Genomic DNA, 23,025 nt, shown 5'->3' with positions numbered 1-23,025 from the left:
AGAGACGTGTTCTGTCTGAGGGTGGCGCCATAACACAGTATATAACGTTTTGACCTACTTGGTCATAAGGATCAGGGTTCGCCAAACAGGGTTGTAATTCCAGTTCATCTCTGGAACTGTTTTTTTTTCTTAGATTAAATGATAGAACTACATAGCCTACTTTTCTTCTCAAAACATAAAGTGACTGGTTATATCTCTTAGAAGCAACAACAGCTTCAACTTTTTAATGGGTGTGTTCAAGCCAGTTTTATTTCTATTTCAATTAAAAGTTATACCATAAAATTCCATTTATACTACTTTGACCCAAATCATGTAACTATTAAAACCTTAAAATCTATTAACAATCTTTAATAACTTTGTCTTTGTCAATCACATCAGCCAATCAGCAGTGTAAAAAATGACACCCTTAAACTGATAACTTGAGGTTATGCTCAACACAACCAATTTAATTTTTTTCTGACCAGTGCTGTGAATCAAAGGTCAATGGCAATATTCCTCCTAAACTCTGGGTTAGCTCTCAGTTGTTCTGTGTTTAAAGCAGGGAAAGTATTTTATAGGATTTTACATTTATATGAATTGGCTCTGTAGGCCACTTACTGAGTTCTACCAGTTATACACACTGAAAAACTCCAGAACTCAGATTATTACAGAAGTTTTATAGTTGACATTAATGCTTTTATAAATACCTTATTTCCAACAAAGTTGAAACAGTGTAAAATGCAAAAACGATGCAAACATAAAGGCATGAGTTGTATATTAAGTACGAGCTGAATATGATTGAAAACAGTACTCACTTTTTGAAAATAAAAAGTTGCAGTTCTGCCAGTAGGTTGTGGACTTGCCTAATTTTAACTTGTCTTAAAGCTGTCTGGACAAAAGTTAAGACATTTTAATTAGGCAGGAAATGAAGAAGCAACAATCTTGACATACAAACTGAATGCTATAGGGAACATTTCAAAATGACGTGAAAGTAATCTGCCATGCTTCAAAAGTTATTTTAAAAAAGGCACTTTTATAGATTTTATTGTAATAAAGAATATAGTAAATGTAAGCAGAAGAGTACCAAAGGCTTGGTTGCTTTTTTATAAAATTGTGTAAAATTAAATATTAAAAACATAAACCTGCTCTTCATATTATATCTATGATTAGGATTTTAGCATGCTTTATTGTGTGCAAAATCACCAGGTTTCTCACCTTTTTTGGCCAGGGACTCAACTGTAAGGGCCCAAAATGTTCACACCCTCCATCCTTACATAGGCTATTGTTCCAGTACAGTACTCTACATAAGTGCATATTTCACAGACCAGCTAAGTGGTTAACTCACTATATGATTTAAGATGACGGTTCTGCCCATGTAGCTGATAGAGATAAATTGAATAAATAACCTAAGCTAGGAACTGAGCTGCATCTCTCAAATGAGCTAAGCTGGAACTCCATATGAACGGTATCTCTGTGACCCTATCTGATTCTCAAGTGACCCCAAGGTTGAGAACCAGAACCACTAGTATTCACCATTATATGGTCAAATGAAAAAAGCCTTTCTAATGTCTAGATGACTGGTTAATTTTTAATTCTAATACAGACAGAAGGTGAGAGAGCGAGTGAAGAGAGAGAGAGAGAAAGAGAGAAAAGGAAATAAAGTGCTTTCACAGTGACCTTTGTGTTTACTTATGGGTTGAGTAATAAACTGCCATGCAGTTGTCATGGTAACTCAGGTGTCATCAGGGTGGCTACATACCCAGCCCGAAAACAGCAACCAAAACCAAAAGAGGAGAAAGAGGTTGTGCCTTTCTTTCTGCTTATAGGTTCCCATACACCACACACACACCACAAAGACACACACACACCATACACACAATACAGACACACACCCAAAGGTAAGATCAGGTTACACCAGCGGCCTGCCACTGTGGCTGGCATGCAAACACAAAGAGACGTAAATCATGGTTGCAAAACAATGCGCATTTGAATATAGAATCCACAAATGAACCCTTTTACTCCGCCACAAAGAAGCTGCATGTCAAGTCAGACATTTCTGAAAAATATGTTTCACATCAAATCTCATCTGTTTGGACAAGTGATCAAAAGTCCATTATGAAATAAAATTTTACTTCCCATTTTATAGAAAAAAATAATAGACAAGAACAGCAAACTAACTAAAAGCCTACAATAGAAGATTTTATTGTGAGTAGAAAATGTGCTCACATACAAGAGAAACTGCAGTAAAACACAACAGGTGAAATACTTATTAAATCATAAGTTTAAATGCAAACATGCCTGTCATGGTATTAAATCCACCTGCAAAAGCACAGGTGCTGTTAGCCAGGTTTTGTGTCACTGAGATGTGAAACTGCACCAGTCAGTGTTAATAGCAGGGTAAACGAAAACAGTTCCAGTTCCAGTTTCATCCAGTATAAAGATACTGAAACAACTGTTCATACCATCATCCACCATAACCACTGCCAGACACTTTTTTCATTTTACTCACATGGGACGCGGGCCTTATGTGCTGCCTGAACCTGTTAGCGTATATCACAAATAATGTTAAGCATATCCGAATATTGGGGCGAGGGGGGAAGGGACATGTCCACTCAGTATATACTGTGATTGCAGTCTTGGCTTATTCATAGTACTGTATTACAAATCATTTCTGTTCTATTTTTTTGTGCATCTTTCTTTTCAATTTGATTCTGCTGTGCCACTAAAATAGTTAATCTAGCCTTTTGTGTTCCAATCAATTAAGCAGTCAACAAATGTAATAAGATCTTTACATTTCTCTGATGATTAATCTCATATCCTTAATGGTTTGATCATGTTTGATGCACTAACTGATCAAAAGTGGTAGATTTTTATCTCAGTCTTACTCGATGACTTTTTAGTATGTAGAAGTTAATGATTCAACTTTCCACCCCTTGTTATGCTGATTATATGACTTGTTATGAAAAACATTAAATTTAAGAAAAATGCTAAATAGAAGCATTTTCACCAGCAGTCTTAACACCCCTTCCCAACCACAGCATGGCTTCTATAATAAAAATAACTCGTACTGTTATACTATTGTTATATTCCTTTACTATGTTCTGCAAGGAACATGGTCCTGGCAGCTTGTCAGGGCCTTTCATGTTGTTCCAGATGCTTGTGGCAGCATCTGCAGAAACACTACAATAAAATATGTAAGTGATGATTGAATTCTTTAGTGTTTTTTCCACACATGTGATTTCAAATAATCGATCCAAGTAATATCACTCAGCTCCAGAAACAGTGGTTCATTTATTAACAAGAAATCCTTTATTTACATACATAATCTCATAATTAGATAGTCAGTGATCCACAGGATTGAGTAGCCCATGAATGTGTATAGAGACACATTCAGTTAGGTGAACACACTTTCATACACAGCCACAAACATGAGAGGTGATGTGGAAAAAAAATCTGCCACCCATGACTTTCTGCATTACATGTTTTAGTATGTATAGATGTATAGATGTTCAGGGAGTATCCGTCTTGCTAAGTAATCCCAAATATTTACAATAAGCCTTGATGCATCTTTCTTAGATGTAGACAAAAACACACAAAATAGACAAATGAACTATTAACAACTATTAACAAATGGCAGAAATCTTTCCTAAGCTAAATGCGTTATATGCTAAATCTTAGACGCTTTAAGTTTGTTAACATTGGCATTTTCTAATTTTATTTTTATGTTTTAACATTGCTTTATACTAATCAGTGACACAGTGAGTCTGGTTTCCCTGCAATCACTGGGCGCAAGGCAGTAACACACCCCCAGACAGGATGCCAATCCTTTACGGGCCTCAGCCATCCCCCCAGACACAGCCAATCATGTATGCATGTAAATGCCAACTGCTATAGCAGAAAGTGACAATTACTTTTGTAAGTAAATTATTGGTCAGTCTTGATCTTTATGATTCCAGGTGTGGTCAAACTGGATTTTTTACTTTATAAGTTGACGACAGACAACAATACGTCAGGCTTAGATTGAGCTTTAGAAAAGCAAGCTTATTTTTATTCCAGAGAAAATACCATGAAAATAAGCATCCACTAATAGATAATAATTATAATTATCTTAGTTTTTTTCAGAAAAAAATTGAACGCTTTCACTGGTGCTTCACCAAGGTTCACAAGTCCATGGATTAAATAACAAACAAACTTGCCATGAAGCAAAAGTAAGCTGAAACAGATTTAACACATTCTGTGCATTGTCAGTACCTAGTCAGACCCTTTTGGTTAGACCCTTACGTTTTATGGTTAGTCAGAAAATAGTGCTTCAAGCTGGAGCTAAGTAAGAGCTGTGACTGAAATGGACTGCCAAGTTAAATGAAATGCCAAGTTGAATAAGTACATAACCTGTAGTATTCTTATAAGCTACATAGCATACAGGGTGTGGTTTGGGATTCAGCTGGACATCAGTCATGAATTGTAACCATATTGGACTGTCAAAACTGTCAAAGCAGCAATGGCTGAAAATCACCAGATGAAGATGCCAGTTAAGCATGGCATGATAAAAATCCACAAATATTTTTCACATTGCATAAGCTGTTTAGTTAAACCAGCCTGTATTGTAGCATGAAAAGAAATTTTTGTACAGGCAGCAAAAATAAAGTCGGACTTTTGTCAGACTTGTATTTCAGTTACAAGACAAGTCTTGGAGGTGGCTGATTCTTTTTAATTTCCTTAACCTTTGAATTTATTATAAAATAAGATCAAAACACACAGCAACACAAGCATTCCTATTAAAATGACCAGATACAAAGCACAGCAAAAAAAAATCTAGTGCTTTGTTACGTCAGGCTAACTTGATCTATGTATTCACTGGTCCCAGACACCAAATTATGTAACTTGTTAAGAAATCAAGTCGATTCACCATTTTTTGTGAGTGCTCCTTAATAGACCTCTGGCACAATTGTGCAGAAGCTTGATTGTTGGAAATATTGAGCATACAAAGCAACTAACAGTACAGTTTGTAGAAGGTGCTTGACAATTTAGTTCTGAATTAATGTGTTATCAGATCTATAAAATTATTTTAAAAATATAACAATAAATTAACAAGCCTATTTTTTAAATTAACAATCCTATTATGATACCAGAAGACCGAGTATCTAAATGAAACTATGTGGATATGGACGGACACTAATATGATACTCTCACAGTAACAAAGCTGGTCTACGAAAAGCAATTAATGCATTTATGTTTACATTCAAGGCATTTAGCAGACACCAGTGATTGTGAGTTAAAGGCCTTGTTCAGAAACCCAACAGTCGCAACAGTGAGGCCACCCAGCAGTGGTTGGCCTTGAATTGTTAATCCAGTATCTTAACCACTAAGCTACCACTTCCCTATGTAATAAAATATTGTATAAAATATTTTGCTTTAAGAAAGCATGGTTCCTAGGTTCTTATGGATGCTCAATGTCATGTCAAAATCACATGTTTGCAACATTAAAAAAACTCCTATAATTTACTTTTAATAGACTCAAAGCAATAGCAAGCAGAGCAGTGATGAATAAAACACGGCTCGTGTGCGTGCTATCATAGGGCATTAATTTAGAAAATTTTGTAGTGATTGTAAAGCTTGCAAATTAAAAGCTGAAAATCCAAAATCTTTAAAAGAGGACAGTGGCCATGTGATAAAATAATATGGCTTGGAGCTGCTTTTTCATTAAAGCATTATACAACCCAAATGGTTGGAAGTGAATAGAGCTTCTATCAAACTTAATAGATTAATCAGCATTTTGTGAGGAGGATTTTATTTAAGTCTGATGTGACACTTCTTTATACTCAAGTCTATCTAACAATAAATGAATAAGCCTTAAAAAAAGATATGCAAAAATGCAGAAAATCATCTAGGAGGCAAATACTTTTTCACAGCCCTGTAGAGATTTGTTGATATATACATCTGAGTTCACACATACAGTAGAAAGCATAAAATATTTTAAAATACTTTACAAAAACAAAATAAGTGCTTTATCGTTCTTAAAAACATACACTAATGAAAACCTGGATTCATTATAGGCAAAAAGCTGAAAATCTACCTCTTAAGAAAATTCCCTTTTGACACGTATTGGTCCAAGACTGATTTTAAGATTTAAAAGTGCTTTCTTTGGTGGCTGGACAGTCGTGGTGCTATAGATAAAGAAAAAAGGCCACAGATGAACTCATTCAGTGCTTTTCTAGAAGGTGCTAAAGCAGATGCCACTGGTTAGACAATGACTCTCCTGTACATATACATCCAAAATGAGTGGAAAGTTCTGAGATCTGTCACTCTACTACACTTCTCCCTGAATTCAATGGTTTGGACCAGCATTAAATGTTGCACTTAGCCCTGTATCCTGATTCTTATCTCACCCACAGCTAGGACCCCCAGCTGTGACATCATCAATAAGAGGCAAAGCAGTGTTGTTGAGATCTCCGCTCCGTGTTCCCGTCCAGTACAGCCTGTAAAGCCAGGCTTAAGGCAGTGTGGTCATTGTTCAGCAACTCTTGACAGACTTGGACACATCTGAGGTCTTCATGATGACGCTGGCTCGTTTCTCAGTGGCAGAGGGTTGGTTGGAGGCTACTGGGGGGTGTGAAGAAGTATGAGGCAAAAGGTTCCATGTTCCCCCGCTACCATATGGGCTATGGAGGGTTGAGGACGAAGCATCCTGGACAGTGGTAATCCTAAAGTTGGGCTTGGATGGGGTGATGAAAGTGGACATGCCTGGTAAGGACGTACGATTCACGTGGGTGCCCAGTATTGCCTTTGTGTCCTTGTGGGTAGCCCATGAAGCTCTTTGCACATGCTGTAAAATAGAAAGAAAAGTGAAGTCATTAGGAAAGTCTGCAGACTTAAAGATATGAAGTATTGTAAACCAAAATACTGCCACAGCACAGAAAACCACAATGGTCTAAAGCTGGGTTCCCAAACTGGGTTATGCATATTCTAAAGTCTAAAATCCAAACATAAAAAATAGCTTTTAGAAAGTTCTAGCTTTTATAATAGCCTGTCTATTGGTCACATGATTCAAATCCCATTAACGTGATTAATGTACGCATATGCAGTGAAGCTTTCTGTTTTTAAGATGCAGTTTGGTGAGCTGCACAATGTGTGTGTGTGTCACCAGGTTAACGCGGTGATAAAACAGACAATAAATGAATAAACTAATGTTAATTCCTAGCACATGTGCCAAATTATACATTTAAATATTGCTGGTCGGCACGGTGGCTCAGTGGATAGCACTGTCGCCTCACAGCAAGAAGGTCCTGGGTTCGATCCCTAGGTGGGGCAAAAGTCTGTGGTCCGGGTCTGTGGTCTGCGGTCTATGTCTGTGTGGAGTTTGAATGTTTGCATGTTCTCCATGTGTCTGCATGGGTTTTCTCCAGGTGCTCTGGTTTCCTCCCACAGTCCAAAGACATGCAGTCAGGTTAACTGGAGATACAGAATTGTCCATGACTGTGTTTGACATTAAACTTGTGAACTGATTAATCTTGTGAAACCAGTAACTGCCTGTTATGTCATGAATGTAACCAAAGTGTGTAAAACGTTAAAATCCTGATAAATAAATAAATATTACTGCATTAATAAACCTAACAAGCCTATAGTAAACATATTTAGTCCTCCTCTTTCGTGTTTTTGCTATGTTGAAGTAAACCTTTCCTCATTATGTGAAGCTCTGCGTCATTTATCTTCATTCTGGAATGTGGAGAAACCTCACACGTTTGCCCGTCCCTCACACCCACGCACACGTGTGCTCACACATCCACATACAGACGCCTGCAAAAATTCCATGTCTGATTTAAATAAAATAAAATACCTTCTCTACAGAGACCCTGGTCAGAGTCACTGCAAACAGAACAAATGCTACAGCCAATCAATACTCAACAAACTACAAAAGAAACAGAATGTAATGACACTAAAAGCAGGAAAAAAGGGAGGATTATGTGACTGAGCAAATACACATGGGACATGGATGGAGATAAAAAACAAACAAAACAAAAGCACATGTAGAGCGTTGCCACACTAGAGGGGAGACCAGGGACGATGTTACAATACCACTGAGAAAGCCAGACATGCCAACATGAGGCTTCTAATGCATGGCAGACTTTTCTTGGGGGCAGTTTGGGTTTTCTTTGTAACTTTGGCATGAGATCCATGTTTCATCTTCTTGATGTCTGGTGTCAAAATATCACTTTCATATGGGCACAGAAAAATTGCCAGCTTTAGTTAATCACAATCACTAATAAGGAACAAGCCGGGCCATGCTAAAAAGTTAAATTGTATGATAGTACGTTTCATACATCAGGTTAAAAACCTAGCTCAGTTGTTTTATGTACACTACTGTCCCAGCATAGTTAAAAAAAACACAATAAAATTTGAAAGAACTTCCTTTTATAAATCTGTATGTGTTCCAATAATAAAAAAACAATAGAAGAAATTATTAACATCTCAAAACTGCCATGTGTCTTATTAGTGTATGTAAACTTCTGACTTTAACTGTAACCCATTTGGACATCATCATCAGTAAATAAATTAATCAATAAATAAAAACACTAAATGTCTTGCTGTTAATAATGACATCTTGGTCATTTGTGCTTTTGTCATAAAGGAATGCACTGCACATGCATATATTAGTTTGTTTACATTCAATAACTACCCCATACCCTCTCCCTACATCCTCTTCCTTTCGCCATATATTTAAGCTTCGAATGTTTGTGCTGTCAATAGTCTGGGGCACCACATTACTATCATCAAGCTGCAGCTAACTGTGAAAGTGAACCTGTTTCCTGAATGCTTGCAAATCATTTCTGAAATGACTGTGAAAAATGTCAAGTGGCACGGCTTGTGAAACAGTTCAGTTTTTTTTTCCATTAGTAAGAGAATGTGCGTCCTACGAAAGGGGAATTATGACTTTTTTACATTGCGCACTAAAAGTGATACCGAATACAGACCGACCTGAAACCAAACTATGCAAAACCAAACCACTGGCATTTGCCAAACCAGAACTACACTAAAGCTAAAATTGTACATCATTCAACCCTGAAACACTACACACTATTTATAGTACACGCGTTCTGAACAAGCCTGTTTATGGTCTGGTTAAAAAAGCATCGGAGATTATTTTTGTGTTAGTGTTATGAATAAATTGGCAGGGTGTATAGAACATAATAAAATACTTTTGAAATAAGTGGTGTAATATAGTAAAAGTGTCTAATGCTGAGGAAAACAGCACCTAAAAAACCCAGTCCCAGGAGGGCACAGCAGGACTTGTTTACATAGCTACTGTCAGTAATATTATAGAAACCCTGTCAAGACTCTTTCACTGTACAAAATAAATGTTCTCAACATATTAGGGATGTACCACCAATAACCCACCATTATCAGCCAGGTTTCATATCAACAAGTCATCCATGCTTTATTGAATTAAAAAAACACTAACAGCGTAATTGGTGAACGTGAATATATGAGCATATAACAGGTTTGTGTCGTCATTACGTTGTGTTGTATTGCTCATGATTAGCTCAGTGAAAGTCAATAAGCTAAATTAGTTCTCTGGCAGATTTCTGGACATTTCCTGGTTACTTTTACATCATTGGTACTTCCAACAAAGATTAATAAAACATTAGTCTAACGTAATCCCACTCATACCGTTTGCTTCTCTCAGATAATGACACACAATGTCTGATGGGTAAATTTTACTGTCAACTTTCTTTGTAGTGATGAACCGTTAATCACAACTCCTTACACAGTCTGAAGTTCCCTTCAAACTAAAAGCTTTCACTCTCTATGGTTTGGAATATCACTTGAAACTACTGAAGTGATTGGAATCCATCATTATAGACTGTAGCAAACAGTTCAATAAGGCAAACTAAACATGCTAATAAAAACAAAGATGCAGTCTGTATAATACTCAGACATGATGCAAAATAACCACACCACTGTAGTAAAAATCATAATAAAACACAGATCTGCATGTACAGAGTTTAACATGCAGTCAGGCGCCACGCTGAAGCAGCTTCATTGTTTGTGATTTTAATGTGTAATAGTTTGGTCGTTCATTATTTGAATCATATAAATACAATGCAAATGAAGGGTGTGTCAGGGCGAGTTTCAAATCAACCTTCTCACTCTGTGTGGACTGTAACTCAACTCTCAAACATCAGTTGTTAGAAAACCCACAGCATTAATCAAACAATGACTTATTTGACTTTTCCAAGATTAAAAATAATGTAAAGTTCAAGAACTACCTGAAGTGACTTGTTGCGATGCATATCGTTTGCTAGAAATACCTATGTAGCAAAGCCCACTTAACATATTGCTAGCTATAAATTTGTTACCCGCTATCATTTGTTGTGGTTGAAAATTAATCACACAAACAGATTAAAGGTTCATACAAAAAGGTTCATGTCACTTTATGTCCCTTTCCTTTTCTTTCTTTCTTATTATGCACAAGAACTAGAAGACAGGAACTGAAAATATGTGTTGAGCCATAGGACAAACATGCCATTTTCGGACAACCCAGAAACTCCACTGTGTGGTCTAATTTTTCAAGAAGAGAACTAAGTATATCTGCACCCCTATTATTTAACTATCAACACCAGCTTCATTATACACCCTATGACATACAAATACATAAACTTTGGTTTGTTGATGGAACAGTACATATTCCATACTCTTAGCTTGTTGTATTATACATGTTACTACTCTGATTTCTAAAAGTGTCACATAATTATACAGAGATCTGTTTTAGGGAAATATACAATACTCTTTCCAGAAATGATTCCACTGTACTATTTATTGGAACTAAATACAAATCTTTATAGTTAAAATCAACAATCTATCATCTACATTAAGATTAAACATAATATGAACATGAACTAGATACAAGTATAATGGGTGTAGCCCAGCACCTGCAAGAATTGAAAATGAACCCAATTTGCAGTATGCTTATCCAAACTGGAACTACAGTGTGGCTTAAAAACTACAAATAAAAACATAAGGGAACAAAAGAGGTGACCAAAGTAACAGAAACTACCAAAATAACAAATGAAAGACACAAGAACATCCACAGCCCTCACAACCAAGAAAGGAAACCCAAATTAAGCTGGGCGCAGGAATGCACAACCGGCACCTTAAACCACCAACATGTGCTCAGCATTGGTTCAAACATATAGCCCACTTTGGAAAAGGGCCATAATGCTGCCTCTGGGGCAGATCGCTCTGTCTGTTGGGGAGGATCTTTCATCTCAGCTTTGGTGCCAGTACTGGTCCTGAATATACCGTGGCAGTCTATTGGGTAGAGCTTTGGGCTGCCAATTAAAAGGTTGAGAGTTTGAATCTCAGCTCTGCCATGCAGCCACTGTTGGGCCCTTGAGCAAGGCCCTTAATCCTCTCAGCTCCAGGGGCGCCATACAATGGCTGACCCCAGATTCCAAATGAGCTGGGATGTGCAAAAAAAAGAATTTTGTTGTACTGTACACGTGTACATGTATACATGACAAATAAAGACCCTCTGAAATCTGCTCCTTTTTCATGCAGGCATTATTCCTCCCTCATACTGATGCACCGAATCAAAGTAATATAAGCTATAATATGACTCACATTCAGGTACCCAATATGAAGGTGTTACTGGCAGATATGGCAAGCCTGTTTTAATTAGTTCAAAGTGGGGCTGGATTACAAAAAAACAGTGCCAATCCATTGTGTAGCTGGACATGTTCTTACTATATCATCCTAGCTGGCTACAGGTGCATAAATATGGTCACTAATATTTTGCAGTGCAGACACTGTGCCAATTTTATTTGAAAAAGAAATTGTTACGTATTCTGGCTTTAAAGACACAAACATGACAGGAAGCATTACAGGAAGCAGACACGGACAGGGGAGTGGAGAGTAGATGAGAGGGAGGGAGATGCTCTGACGTCACTTTAAAGGAAACGATATGTATTTACGTGTTCGGTTGCACAACTATTACCATAAATTACAAATGCTTTGTTTGGCTGGGTTCCTGCACTGAAATCATAAGATCTTAAATCCCTGAAAGCTGTTTTGCTTCATGAAGCCGCAGTTTGCACATACCTCTTTGGAGTCTTCTTCACTGTGTGCACTGTCTGTATCACTCCCTGTGTACATAAAAAAATAGAAAGGGAGGTGAGACAGATTACTCTGGGTTTTCCTGATAGACGGGTTACTAAGGCCAAAAATAAGGGTGGGCAGAAAAAATAATGCAAGCCAATGGATAAAAAACAAGTTTGTTAGCGATACGGCACTTCCTTTTCTCTCAGGTATAAATGGCTCAGAAATTTCCACTTCAGGCATGGAGATAGGCTTAGTCATGTTCTGTTGAGAATGAGCCAATAACTGTTGTATGCAGTAATCACTCTTACTGCTAAAACAAACATTAAATCTAGAGTGGACTGAAAAACTTTGGCCTTTTTTTTAAAGGTCACATCTAAAGGTTTTAAAACTAAAATTTACTAAGTCAAAAACAAACTAAGAATGCAAGATACAGTCTTTTAAATGATTACTTCATCACATCTCAAGAAAAAAAGAAAATACAGTATGTTAAAATATGTTTTTTAAAAAGTCTGAGACTTCAGTGAACTACAGTGAGAGCCAATATCTTCCCAGAGGTGGTTGGCCTAATAAGATTTCATTAAATTAAGCCACAGCTAACCAAAAGGAACACAAAGGCTGGCCTCACCTGAGCCCTGGTGGTCACACTGACCACCAGGCCTTTTGGGATTATATTCTGTGGACTGATAAGTAGGATTGTGTGATGGTTAGTTGAACATGGGTGCTTTTACTTCTGGTGTAAAGCTAACAGGATTCAACAATAATCACATACCAACAGTCAAACGCTAACGGGAATGTAAAAGAGTGGTGGTGCTTTGCTGATTCAGGGCCTGGGTGACCATGAATTCGGTTTTCTACCAGAAAATAATAGAAGATGTCCAATCATTAGCCTGTACTGTGAAGCTCAAGTGCAGGTAGGTTATGCAACAACATCTGGTTGTAGTTGTTGCTGCTAAAAGTGGCATTACTAGTTACTAAGTATTATAAGTTACTGCAGTGTATAAAGCCCACCTGTGGTGGAGATTAGCAAAGTTGCTTGGTTGGAGGATTTTATGTCCTTCTGCCTTGCCATTTATGGATAGGGCATGGAGATGCATATGATTGACGTGTCAGTCCTCTTAACTGACAGTCACAAGCACCTTATTGAGCATTTATACTAAATATAGTATAAGTAAGGTTCTACCTAATTCATGGCCGTGAAAACCGCGTCATGAACCATGACCATTTGCTGTGAAATTCAAACTTTAAGGTTTGTGTTTAGCGATTTAACGTTTTTCATCCACACGTTTACTGGTTAATTTGCACTATGAGGCGGTCCTAGCAATCCTACGTCATTTCATTTAGCAAAGGCTTTGTCAAAATGTCCAAGAAGTGTAAAGCAGCTAAAAACACGACTCAGGTAACTAAGTTTGGAAAACTCCCAACCAAGGGGGGGGTGTCAAAACACGGACCAGTATTTTCATTAATATGAAGCTACATTCAACTATTAAGGGAGCCTTCGCTGTGTATTGTAGCTTCCATTTATTCTATTATTTAATTTATAAGTGTATTTATTGACTGCTGTGAAATGTGGCACTTCTTCGTGAAATCTGTGATTTTTGAAAAACGAGGTCTGTGAAATTAAGCAAATTTTCCCATGAATTTAAGAGAGTCCTAAGTATAAGAATCCAAAACCATTTAGTGTGACAAATTTAGCCACATGATTATGTGGAATAAATACGAAAGCCTTTCTGCATGTTGCACGCTGTCAGTTTAGATAGGTGTGACGAGCGAAAGAACTCGTCTGGGCTTGGCACGGAGCAAAAAAACCTGTTTGGATTAATCATGAACAGTACAGTAACAGAGCATCTACATTAGCAGCAAAACACCCAACCCCCACCTTCCAACCTTCAAACCTGCAAACTTCTCAAAATTTATGTCAAGATTAATTCAAATCAGCCTGGAGGTTTCATTCCACTTTACATTAATCCTCGAACATGATTCATATGCCAAAACAGATAAAGTACAGTGCAAGCAAAACACACATAATCTATGTGTCATGACTTTAATAATGAGTGCATGCGGCCCAAAAATGCTACGTCTGAACTGATGTGACTTGGTCAGAGTGGGTTATAAATTAACTCTAGACTCTCTAATGTGTGGGGAAGGGCAGCAATAAACAAACCTGGTGACCTTGGTGAGAGTTCAGTCAGATAGAAGGGAACCGTTATCTGCATTAAGCAATAAAGCCACTACCATTTACTATTGAACTATCGGTAAGGTAAAGCACAGTCTGTGAGGGATCTCTGATGTTTCAAAACCTCAATGGTTTTAAGAAGCATGCAATATTCAAAATAAAGACCAAAAATATCAGCATTCCTGGTATACAGTAACAAAAATGTGCACTGGGCTTTAGATATAGGGGTGATTCCTGAGGGAACTAAAGACACAGATTAATAAAAAGAGACAGACCTTCAAATGAGGACATGGGCGAGATCTGGAGAGGGTAAGGGTGGCTGGAACTCACAGCCTGCTCCTCGTTCTCTGTCACGACCTCAATGGTCTGACACACGTCTGGAATGATCAAATGGTCTTCAGCGGGGCTGCAGCCACCCACTTCTGTGGAAGAGAAACAAGGAAGGGAGACTGATTAAGAAGAACACACAAGAGGAAACTGATGATGCACATGTTTGTGTGTGTGTGTACGCATAAACTCTTATTAACCACCTTTTAGGAACACCATACAAATACTGGGTTAAATGTGCATTTGCTCATAGAACAGCCTTCATGATTCATCAGGTGTTGGAAACATTTCCCAAAGATTTTGGTCCAAACTGACATAATTGCATCCCATTATTGCTCCACTGCTGTTTATTTTTTGTTATTATTATTTTTTTATGCATTTTACCCCCTTTTTCTCCCAATTTAGCATAGCCTGTCTGCTCCTGGGGACTGCGACGGCATCCAAGGATGGTGTATATTTGCCTGACACACCGGACACATATGAGTGTGCACTTAGTGCCAGTCCCAGGCCCAGATTAATAGGAGAGTTGCATCAAAATGAGCATCTGGCATAAAAACAATGCCAAACATGTGGAGTTCGGTGGCCAAAAATCCTCCAGTGCTGCTTAGTGAAGCTGCAAAATGCTTTTTATTGACAAAGCCTTAAATATGGCAAACCAGACACTGCACGACATGACATTAACCCTCAGGTGAGTCTCCATGCTTGATCTTTTAAATACTTTTGTTTTTGTGTGGGACATTTTCACATCTATTACATATAAACAGGAAAGCTAGAACAAAGCTTAACTGTGGCTGCTAGCCTTTAGCTATGACCTGATGTTTACTTATACTTATATGAAAGGTCGCACGATTTACCTGCACCTGTGACAGAGTAATCTGCTTCCTGTTTGACTGCTTCAGGGCTCAGTGTGCAGCCATTGGTGCTCTCCCAGGCCGAGGAAACTGGGCATGGCTGCTCCTCCTGTGGTGCGCATTCATACACAAATACACACACACACACACACACACACACACACACAGACAAACACAAACCTTTAATCATGTTATAAATCAAAAAAGATGAGTCATGTGGAATCAAAACTTCTACCCACACCCAATCACTATTTCGAATCAGGTAGCTTCTAGTCAGGTGTTTAAAAAAATCCCTAAACAAATCTGATAAAAAAAATTTGAATCTAAAACAGAGGGTCATGAGGTGCTGCAGGGGTGCAGCATCATGGGTTCTATAGACCTGAATTTGATCCTTGCCTCCAGTCATTGTCTGTGACAAGTTAGTCTTTTAGTTAGGATTTTTCCATGTACTCTGGCTCCCTTTTAGCTCCAAATACATGCCAGAAGGTGGATCAACTACTCTTCCAAATGTGGGTGATTTCATGTGTGTTTGTGTGTGGCCTTCCAACAGATTAGCACCCTGTCCAGGGTACATTTCTTGTACCTTACTCATAAAACGTGATCAGATTATCGTCATTTTAAGCAAATCTCAGCAGATTGGCAGCTACAGAAAATGCTGCTGCACATAAAGGAGGCTCTGCCAGTTAAAACAGGCTTGTCCACATACATTTCACAGCCTTGCCTAAGAATGACTGAACATGATAAATAAAGACACAAAAAGCACTATCAGCCCTGTGTTTTTAGTATAGGCAAATGTGTTTGTCAATTGTCTTTCGATGAGATTCAGAGCACATTTCATGGCTGTAGATATACAGGCCATTTCATAGCATTTTTATTGCATCTGTATATAACGTATTTCTAAATGTCCTCTGTGACTGGCTGCTTTTACAGCTCGGAGGTTCTTGTGGACAAATGAATAAGCTCTAGCAAAAAAAAAAAAAGGTAAGTGAAAAAGAGAAGCAGCAGAAAAGAGAAATAATTAACTAGCTTACTAGCACACTGTGTGCTAATCATAATGCTGTGATATGATGCAAGACATTACGGTTCATCATAAAACTGGAAAAAAAAACAGCAAATTGGAATGCACAAACACAGTAAGTGTATTTAAATGAATAAATAAACAGTGTTCAGTCTGAGAGTCTTACCTTTATTTTCACTTCCTTATCTAGTCTCTTCTTTCCTATCAAACAAAATAATCCAAGAATTAAACTTCACTACATGGCACAAGATAGAATACTAAAATAAACCAAAATTAAATTCTAAATTACGCTTCATTCTGAGTCGTGCGTTGAAATCATCTTGCACCTAATAATTGCTGTACACACAACCTGAACTGTATCAACTTACAAATCAAGTGTGTCAGTACTGCGGCAGCAGTGGGTAGTGCTGTTGCCTCCTAGCAAGAAGAGCCTGGGTTCAATTTCTCGACCTGGCGGTCAGGGTCCCTTCTGTGTGGAGTTTGCATGTTCTCCCTGTGTCCTCGTGGGTTTCCTCCAGGTGCTCTGGTTTCCTCCCACAAATCCAAAGACATGCAGTCAGGTTAATTGGAGCTACTAAAATTGTGTGTGTGTGTGTGTCTTCCCTGTGATGGACTGGTGACCTGTATGAATATGTGCTTTTACCCAGGTATGAAACAGTAACTCACCTCTCTTTGACTGCCTTTCTGATGCTGACAGCATCTTGTAAACCCTGAAGGCATTTGTTCCTTTTTTGATGCTCTTGTCTTTCACCTCCTCAATGTCAGGAAGAGAGTTCATCGCACAGCGAAAGTTTGCCTTCCATGTTTTGGGATCAGGTTTGTTCACTCCTGGCTGATACTTACCTAAATATTGAATAAAAAAGTATAATATTGTATATATATATATAATCATACAGATCATGTATTTTAAAAATGCTATTAAGAATAGTTATGCTTGGGTAGCAGTTTAATCCTTATTAGGGCCACCATTCTGGGTGTGTTTGCCAGGGAAGGTTAGACAAGGAGTATTAAAAAAGGCCTGAGCTTGTAAATAATCAAGATTTCATGGCATACCTGTGTGTATGGCCCAGTTTCGGAACAAGGGTGCATCTTTTTCTACATCCCAGCCATGTCGCGCAGCATGCATCCATGGAATCTGGAATATTTTCTTTTCCTGCCAGACACATTGAGAACAATATAAGAAAAAACGATATGCTTGTGCAACGTATGCATGTGCGCAAAAGTCAGATGTATTATGTAGCTGCATAATGCTTCATAAACAACTATTCCACATCTGCAAAGAACAACTTTGTGTTTTTAATTATTTAATCCTTTTAAAGAAAACATCAGTTTACTTACCCTATTGACCCATTTCAATCCTGGTATTTTACATGAGTTGATCTGTTCCTCCAGCCATGGTCTCATGCGCATTCTCTCCACTGGCATACTGACCTAAGAGCAAAAGAAGAGTGAGAGGGTAGGGGATAAAAGAAAACAAGGGCTTAGACTAAAAACTAATCTGGATTTTATCATTCTTCTATGCTGCTACTTTTACTACAGGTTATAGTACACCTGATGCACTCAAAACTGCCTGACTGTCATGTTAGCATCAGTGCAGTTCTAAGAATAATCACCACCTAAAAGTAATCTGGTCAGTGGGGGTCCTATGGGGGTTCCTATTAATTAATAATTGAAGGTACAGCGGGGGTGACAAAGTGTACAGAGCAACAGATAGGTTACAGTGAGTGATTGTATGTCCTAAAAATACATATGTATGGTAGGTGCAGCTTAGAAAATAATAGGTGAATGCACATACCAGACAGGTATATATGTTTCCAAACTCCTGGTTATACATTAAATTGCTGCTTTTATTCAAATTGTTCATGAGAAATATTTCCCTTGAATTATCTGACTTAATGTACTAAAATGTTTGCAAATATGGTGCAGAAGTTTACACGCCTATGTTTAGAAGCTGTAACACACTTTAATGATGCAGTGTTGTCTAAAAGTCGTCCTGCTATTCGCGTATAAGCCTGACAGTAATGTCCCTGACAGTACATTACAGGAAGGGAAGGAAATAAACACTGTTATGATAACCACATGTTTATGAAATAATGGACACTAGAAATGATCATTTATTACTATTATTATGGAGAAGTGGTAGCTTAATTGTTAAGGAACTGGACTAGTGCTATAGATCCAGCTGCCAATGTTGGGTCTTTAAACAAGGCCCTTAACCTGTCATCTTTGTATCCAGGCACAATTGTAATTTACTTTGAATATAAATGTTTACTAAACGCCATAATTGAAAATGTAAAAATGTTTGACTGCCTGCATTAATTGTGTATATCTAACTCAGTTGTCAGACACATTAGAGGAATCCTTTCCTGATATTTTAGCTGGCATGCTGCTGATATAGTATTTCAATGTTTAGTTTTAGTATTATAGAAACTACAGTAGTGCTCATGTAATGCAGCTGTCTATTCAAAACCGGATCTTAGCGGTGCTATCTGCTAAACAGGCGTCTCCACAGAGTCTAAAGAAGGAGAAGAATGGCTGAAGCACTGTGATGGACTGGTGTCCTGTCCTGGGAATTCCTGCCTTCTGGGTCATACCATCTCAGGTTCATGAAAGCTTTATTTGGAAGAAACATCATTTTAAGCCGATGACCTTCATCCCTCGTGCCTCGTTAAAGTAAAGGCACAGCTGATATTTCATGTGAATCTATATAAAAACAAACTTTTATAGTAAACCATTTTAAACTGAACACTAAATAGATGCAGCCAACAAGTCAAGCCTACTGGTATAAGGCAATTAATAAGTGCTTTACCTTGTGCTATTAGTAACAAAATAAGGAATAGAAAATTAACGGGTAAAAGAATTATATTTCCCTCACTTTAATCATAATTTCAAACTTTCCAACCAGAAATGTGTGCAATACAGCATAATCTACATAACTTTGTTTTTGGACACAAAGACTGACTAATTAGTTACAAATTGACAAGATGTAACTACTTTACTGAACCTCTGTGGTGTTTATGCAAAGTAAAGTAGATCCTACTGTCACCAACAGGCATTAAAAAGAATCAGAAATGTACAATTTTGGGTTATAATAACAACATTATATACTATGATACTACCACTAATAATAATAATAACATTTGACATATAAAAATAGTAATATTTTACAAATTTGCAAGACATTAAAAAAAAATTTTAAGCAGTCTGATACTGATACAATCCTAAACATATATTCAGATTAAGTAAAATAAGCATATATAGGAAACAAATATCATACAATTATTATTATTAATAATAATAATAATAATAATTTAGCATTGTTTTGTTACCCCTTAAGCTTTGGGCCATAAATCGTGACATCATGTGGTCCAATAGACAAAAAAAGCCTTTCCCTTTGATTTTTTTTTGTATGTGAGCAGGGAATTGCACCATAACAACATCCCAAGTGACCCTATTGATAGCCTAGTGATAAAGTTTGTAGTACTTCTAAAATCATCTGTTCTGCTGGTTGTTAGGCTGGTACTATTTGCCACAATAGTTCACTGAAAAGTGCAATTTTGGATACAAACAAATTGCCCAAGGTACAAAGGTGCAGGTTACTGATACATGTGTTTGTTCCTGGTTTACCTTGTCAGGTGGTGTGTCCCACAGATAAGACTTCAAAACTTGGTCGTGTGTATGAAATATTTGTTACAATCTCTGATGAAGTGTACTGTTTACAATTATTTTGATTAAACTTATTTTTTAAAGTGGGCAACACAGTGATGCAGCAAGTAATGTGGGTGCCGCACAGCTCCAAAATCCTAAAGAACTGGTTTTAAACCTTAAATTTGACTACTTTTAATTGCTCCTAGTGACTGGGTGAGTGTGTGGTGCCCTGCAATGGATTAGCACCACATTCAGAAAATGTTCCCAGAACCCTGATCAGAACTTTTTCAAATATTTAAAAAATATGTTCTTGTAATGCACAGTGACACAGCAGGTAGTGTGGGTGCTCCAAAATATGCTAAAAACACATGTTATTAAGGGATGATTTCAAAAAATTCTGCAAGCTAAGAGGACAGCACGGAGGTGTGGGTGCTGCACAGCAAAATGGGTTTTGAGGATCTGGGCTTAATCCTCTCAGTGAATCACAGTACTGTACAAAGTTTTGCATATTGTCTGCACTGCCATGTAGGGACTTTGGTTTTGTCCCGCCTTTCAAAACAATCCTAAAGTTTTCTGGCCACCTTTAGACTGTAATTGCACCTGGGTGTAATTGAGTGAGTAAATGGGTCAGTGTGTTGCTGGTGCCCTGTCCAGTGTATGATCCCTGCATGTGGCACCAGGTCAACGAATGAAGGAATAAATAAACTACAAAACAACAAGATTGAAAATTTGATTCCTAAAAAACATAACATGCATTTTTATCAACTTTAATGAGATTTATGTTTAAGTTACCATGTTGACAACTGGAAAACCAATTGTTTACTTTTCTGAGGCCTTCTCAGGGTATTCTTAGGGTCTTAGGTGGTGGGTGAATTAGGATAGTAGGGGTCAGGATTCCTGCAGACAAGAATGAGGTATAAAATGGTGGTAAGATTACAATTATACTTTTAAAAAGAAAAAAACCCGAGCCCATTCAAAATGTACAATTTTGGGGAACCCCTTTTAACCTCAGTGACCTATTTACAGACGCAAACTGCATGCATTTTCCAAGTTGCACTGCATATTTGTGTGCAAGTCTTAAGTGTAAATTTGTGTCAGATAGTGTTACATTCATATATTCAGATTAAGTAATATAAGCATATATTACTATAATATAGTTTGTTTGTTTATTAGGATTTTAACGTCATGTTTTACACTTTGGTTACATTCATGACAGGAACGGTAGTTACTCATTACACAAGGTTCATCAGTTCACAAGGTTATATCGAACACAGTCATGGACAATTTAGTATCTCCAATTCACCTCACTTGCATGTCTTTGGACTGTGAGAACATGCAAACTCCACACAGAAAGGACCCGGACCGCCCCACCTAAGGGATTGAACCCAGGACCTTCTTGCTGTGAGGCGACAGTGCCGCCCCTATAATATAGGAAACATGCCATGAATGTTTAATAATAACAATAATAATAATAATAGTTTAGCATTATTTTTGCTACCCATAATTCCATTATTTGAAAGCTTTAAGTCATAAATCATGACATCATGTGGTCCAAAAGACAAAAAATAGACTTTTGCTTTAATTTTTGTATGTGAGCAGGGAATTGCACCATAAAAACAACCCAAGTGACCCTATTGGTAGCCAAGTGATGAAGTTGTTAGTACTTCTACAAACATTAAAAATCATCTGTTCTGCTGGTTGTCAGGCTGGCACTATTTGTCACAGTGGTTCACTGAAAAGTGCAATTTTGTATAAAAACAAATCGCGTTTTCCAAGTTGCACTGCATATTTGCGTGCAACCTTGGAGTGTCAGTTTGTGTAAGCATGTTGAAGGGAGACATTAAAATGATTTGAGAGAGTGAGTCTGGACATCAAGAAAAGCTTCTACTTTACACAACAGAGCAACATGTATGAAGTGTGTGAAATTATATCTTACAGTACTCACAGGACGCCCAGCATAACAGGTTATCAGTATTCTGACAGATTCCTCCTCAGCAGTGTGTATATGTCCTGTCTCAGCCCTGTCAAACTGCCCCCCCCCCAACTTTAACTGCCCCGTTCACCAGTCCTTATAGAGCGACCAGTCATTTCAAAAGTGAAAATAAGCTTTCCCAGACCCAGCTGGATCCAAAACACTCCAGCACTTTCGATTCTTTCTCTCTCACACAGCACCACACAGCCTGGCTACATAAAGCTAGCACACACACACACACACACACACACACCAAATTCAGCTCATATATAAGAAAGGCAGAAACGCTTTACCTGAGATTACTGCAAATCCCGCTGCAGGCGAGTCAGTAACGTCTCCCCCGGTTCACTCAGTCCGGATTTAATTCCTGAGCGCCGATAACAAAAGCCAAACTTGTATAAATTTTAGCGACCAGATCGAAAGCAAAACAAGTGAAGGAAACAGCGCTGTGTGGAAATCCCCTCCCGAGCTGCGTGTGTGTGTATGTGTGTGTGTACGTGTGTGTGTGTGTGTGTGTGTACGTGTGTGTGTGTTTAGTGTTGCTGTAGCGCGAGAGGGCGCTGGGTTGTGCGCGCGCCTCTATCGCGGAAGTGCTCGAGCGGGCTGGGTCGCGCGCTCATTTTCATTTTCACTTCCCCGCTTTTGTTTCAGCGCGCGCGACCCGAATAGAAACTCAACAGAGCTAACAATGTTTACTGTTTACACTGCACCTTATTACCATCGTTAATATTTATTATTATTACTGTTATTATTATTATTATTAGTAGTAGTAGTAGTAGTAGTATTACTGTTACTGTTATTACCATCGTTCATTTATTATTATTATCATACTATATTATTGTTAGTGTTATTACAATTGTTAATATCTATTATTATTGTTATTATTATTATTACTATTGTTACTGTTATTAACACGTGAATAATAATTATTATTACTGGTATTACAGTTAACATTTATTAT

General features: G+C 37.8%; 1 protein-coding gene across 4 annotated transcripts; it reads right to left on the bottom strand.

The window, feature by feature from the left end:
- Positions 1-3,265: 3,265 nt before the first annotated feature.
- On the bottom strand, positions 3,266-22,472 carry irf2b (interferon regulatory factor 2b). 4 transcript variants are annotated; one of them, XM_063000412.1, is made up of 10 exons: positions 22,358-22,472; positions 20,885-20,989; positions 17,783-17,875; positions 17,498-17,597; positions 17,111-17,287; positions 16,611-16,645; positions 15,430-15,535; positions 14,524-14,670; positions 12,076-12,119; positions 3,266-6,802 (listed from the first exon to the last, which is right to left on the bottom strand). In XM_063000412.1, exons 2-10 carry the CDS (start codon positions 20,885-20,887, stop codon positions 6,491-6,493), a joined length of 1,017 nt encoding a protein of 338 aa, XP_062856482.1. In that variant the 5' UTR covers positions 20,888-20,989; positions 22,358-22,472; the 3' UTR covers positions 3,266-6,490. The 4 variants fall into 4 exon arrangements, with proteins under 4 accessions (XP_062856482.1, XP_062856483.1, XP_062856484.1 ...); XM_063000413.1 differs by lacking the exon at positions 22,358-22,472 and adding an exon at positions 22,029-22,100; XM_063000414.1 differs by lacking the exon at positions 20,885-20,989.
- Positions 22,473-23,025: the final 553 nt, after the last annotated feature.

The sequence above is a fragment of the Trichomycterus rosablanca genome, chromosome 8 (assembly GCF_030014385.1).
Source record: "Trichomycterus rosablanca isolate fTriRos1 chromosome 8, fTriRos1.hap1, whole genome shotgun sequence".
Classification (NCBI taxonomy): domain Eukaryota; kingdom Metazoa; phylum Chordata; class Actinopteri; order Siluriformes; family Trichomycteridae; genus Trichomycterus; species Trichomycterus rosablanca.
Note: the sequence above shows the minus strand (reverse complement) of the source record. Positions and strands in the feature narration are given on the sequence as shown.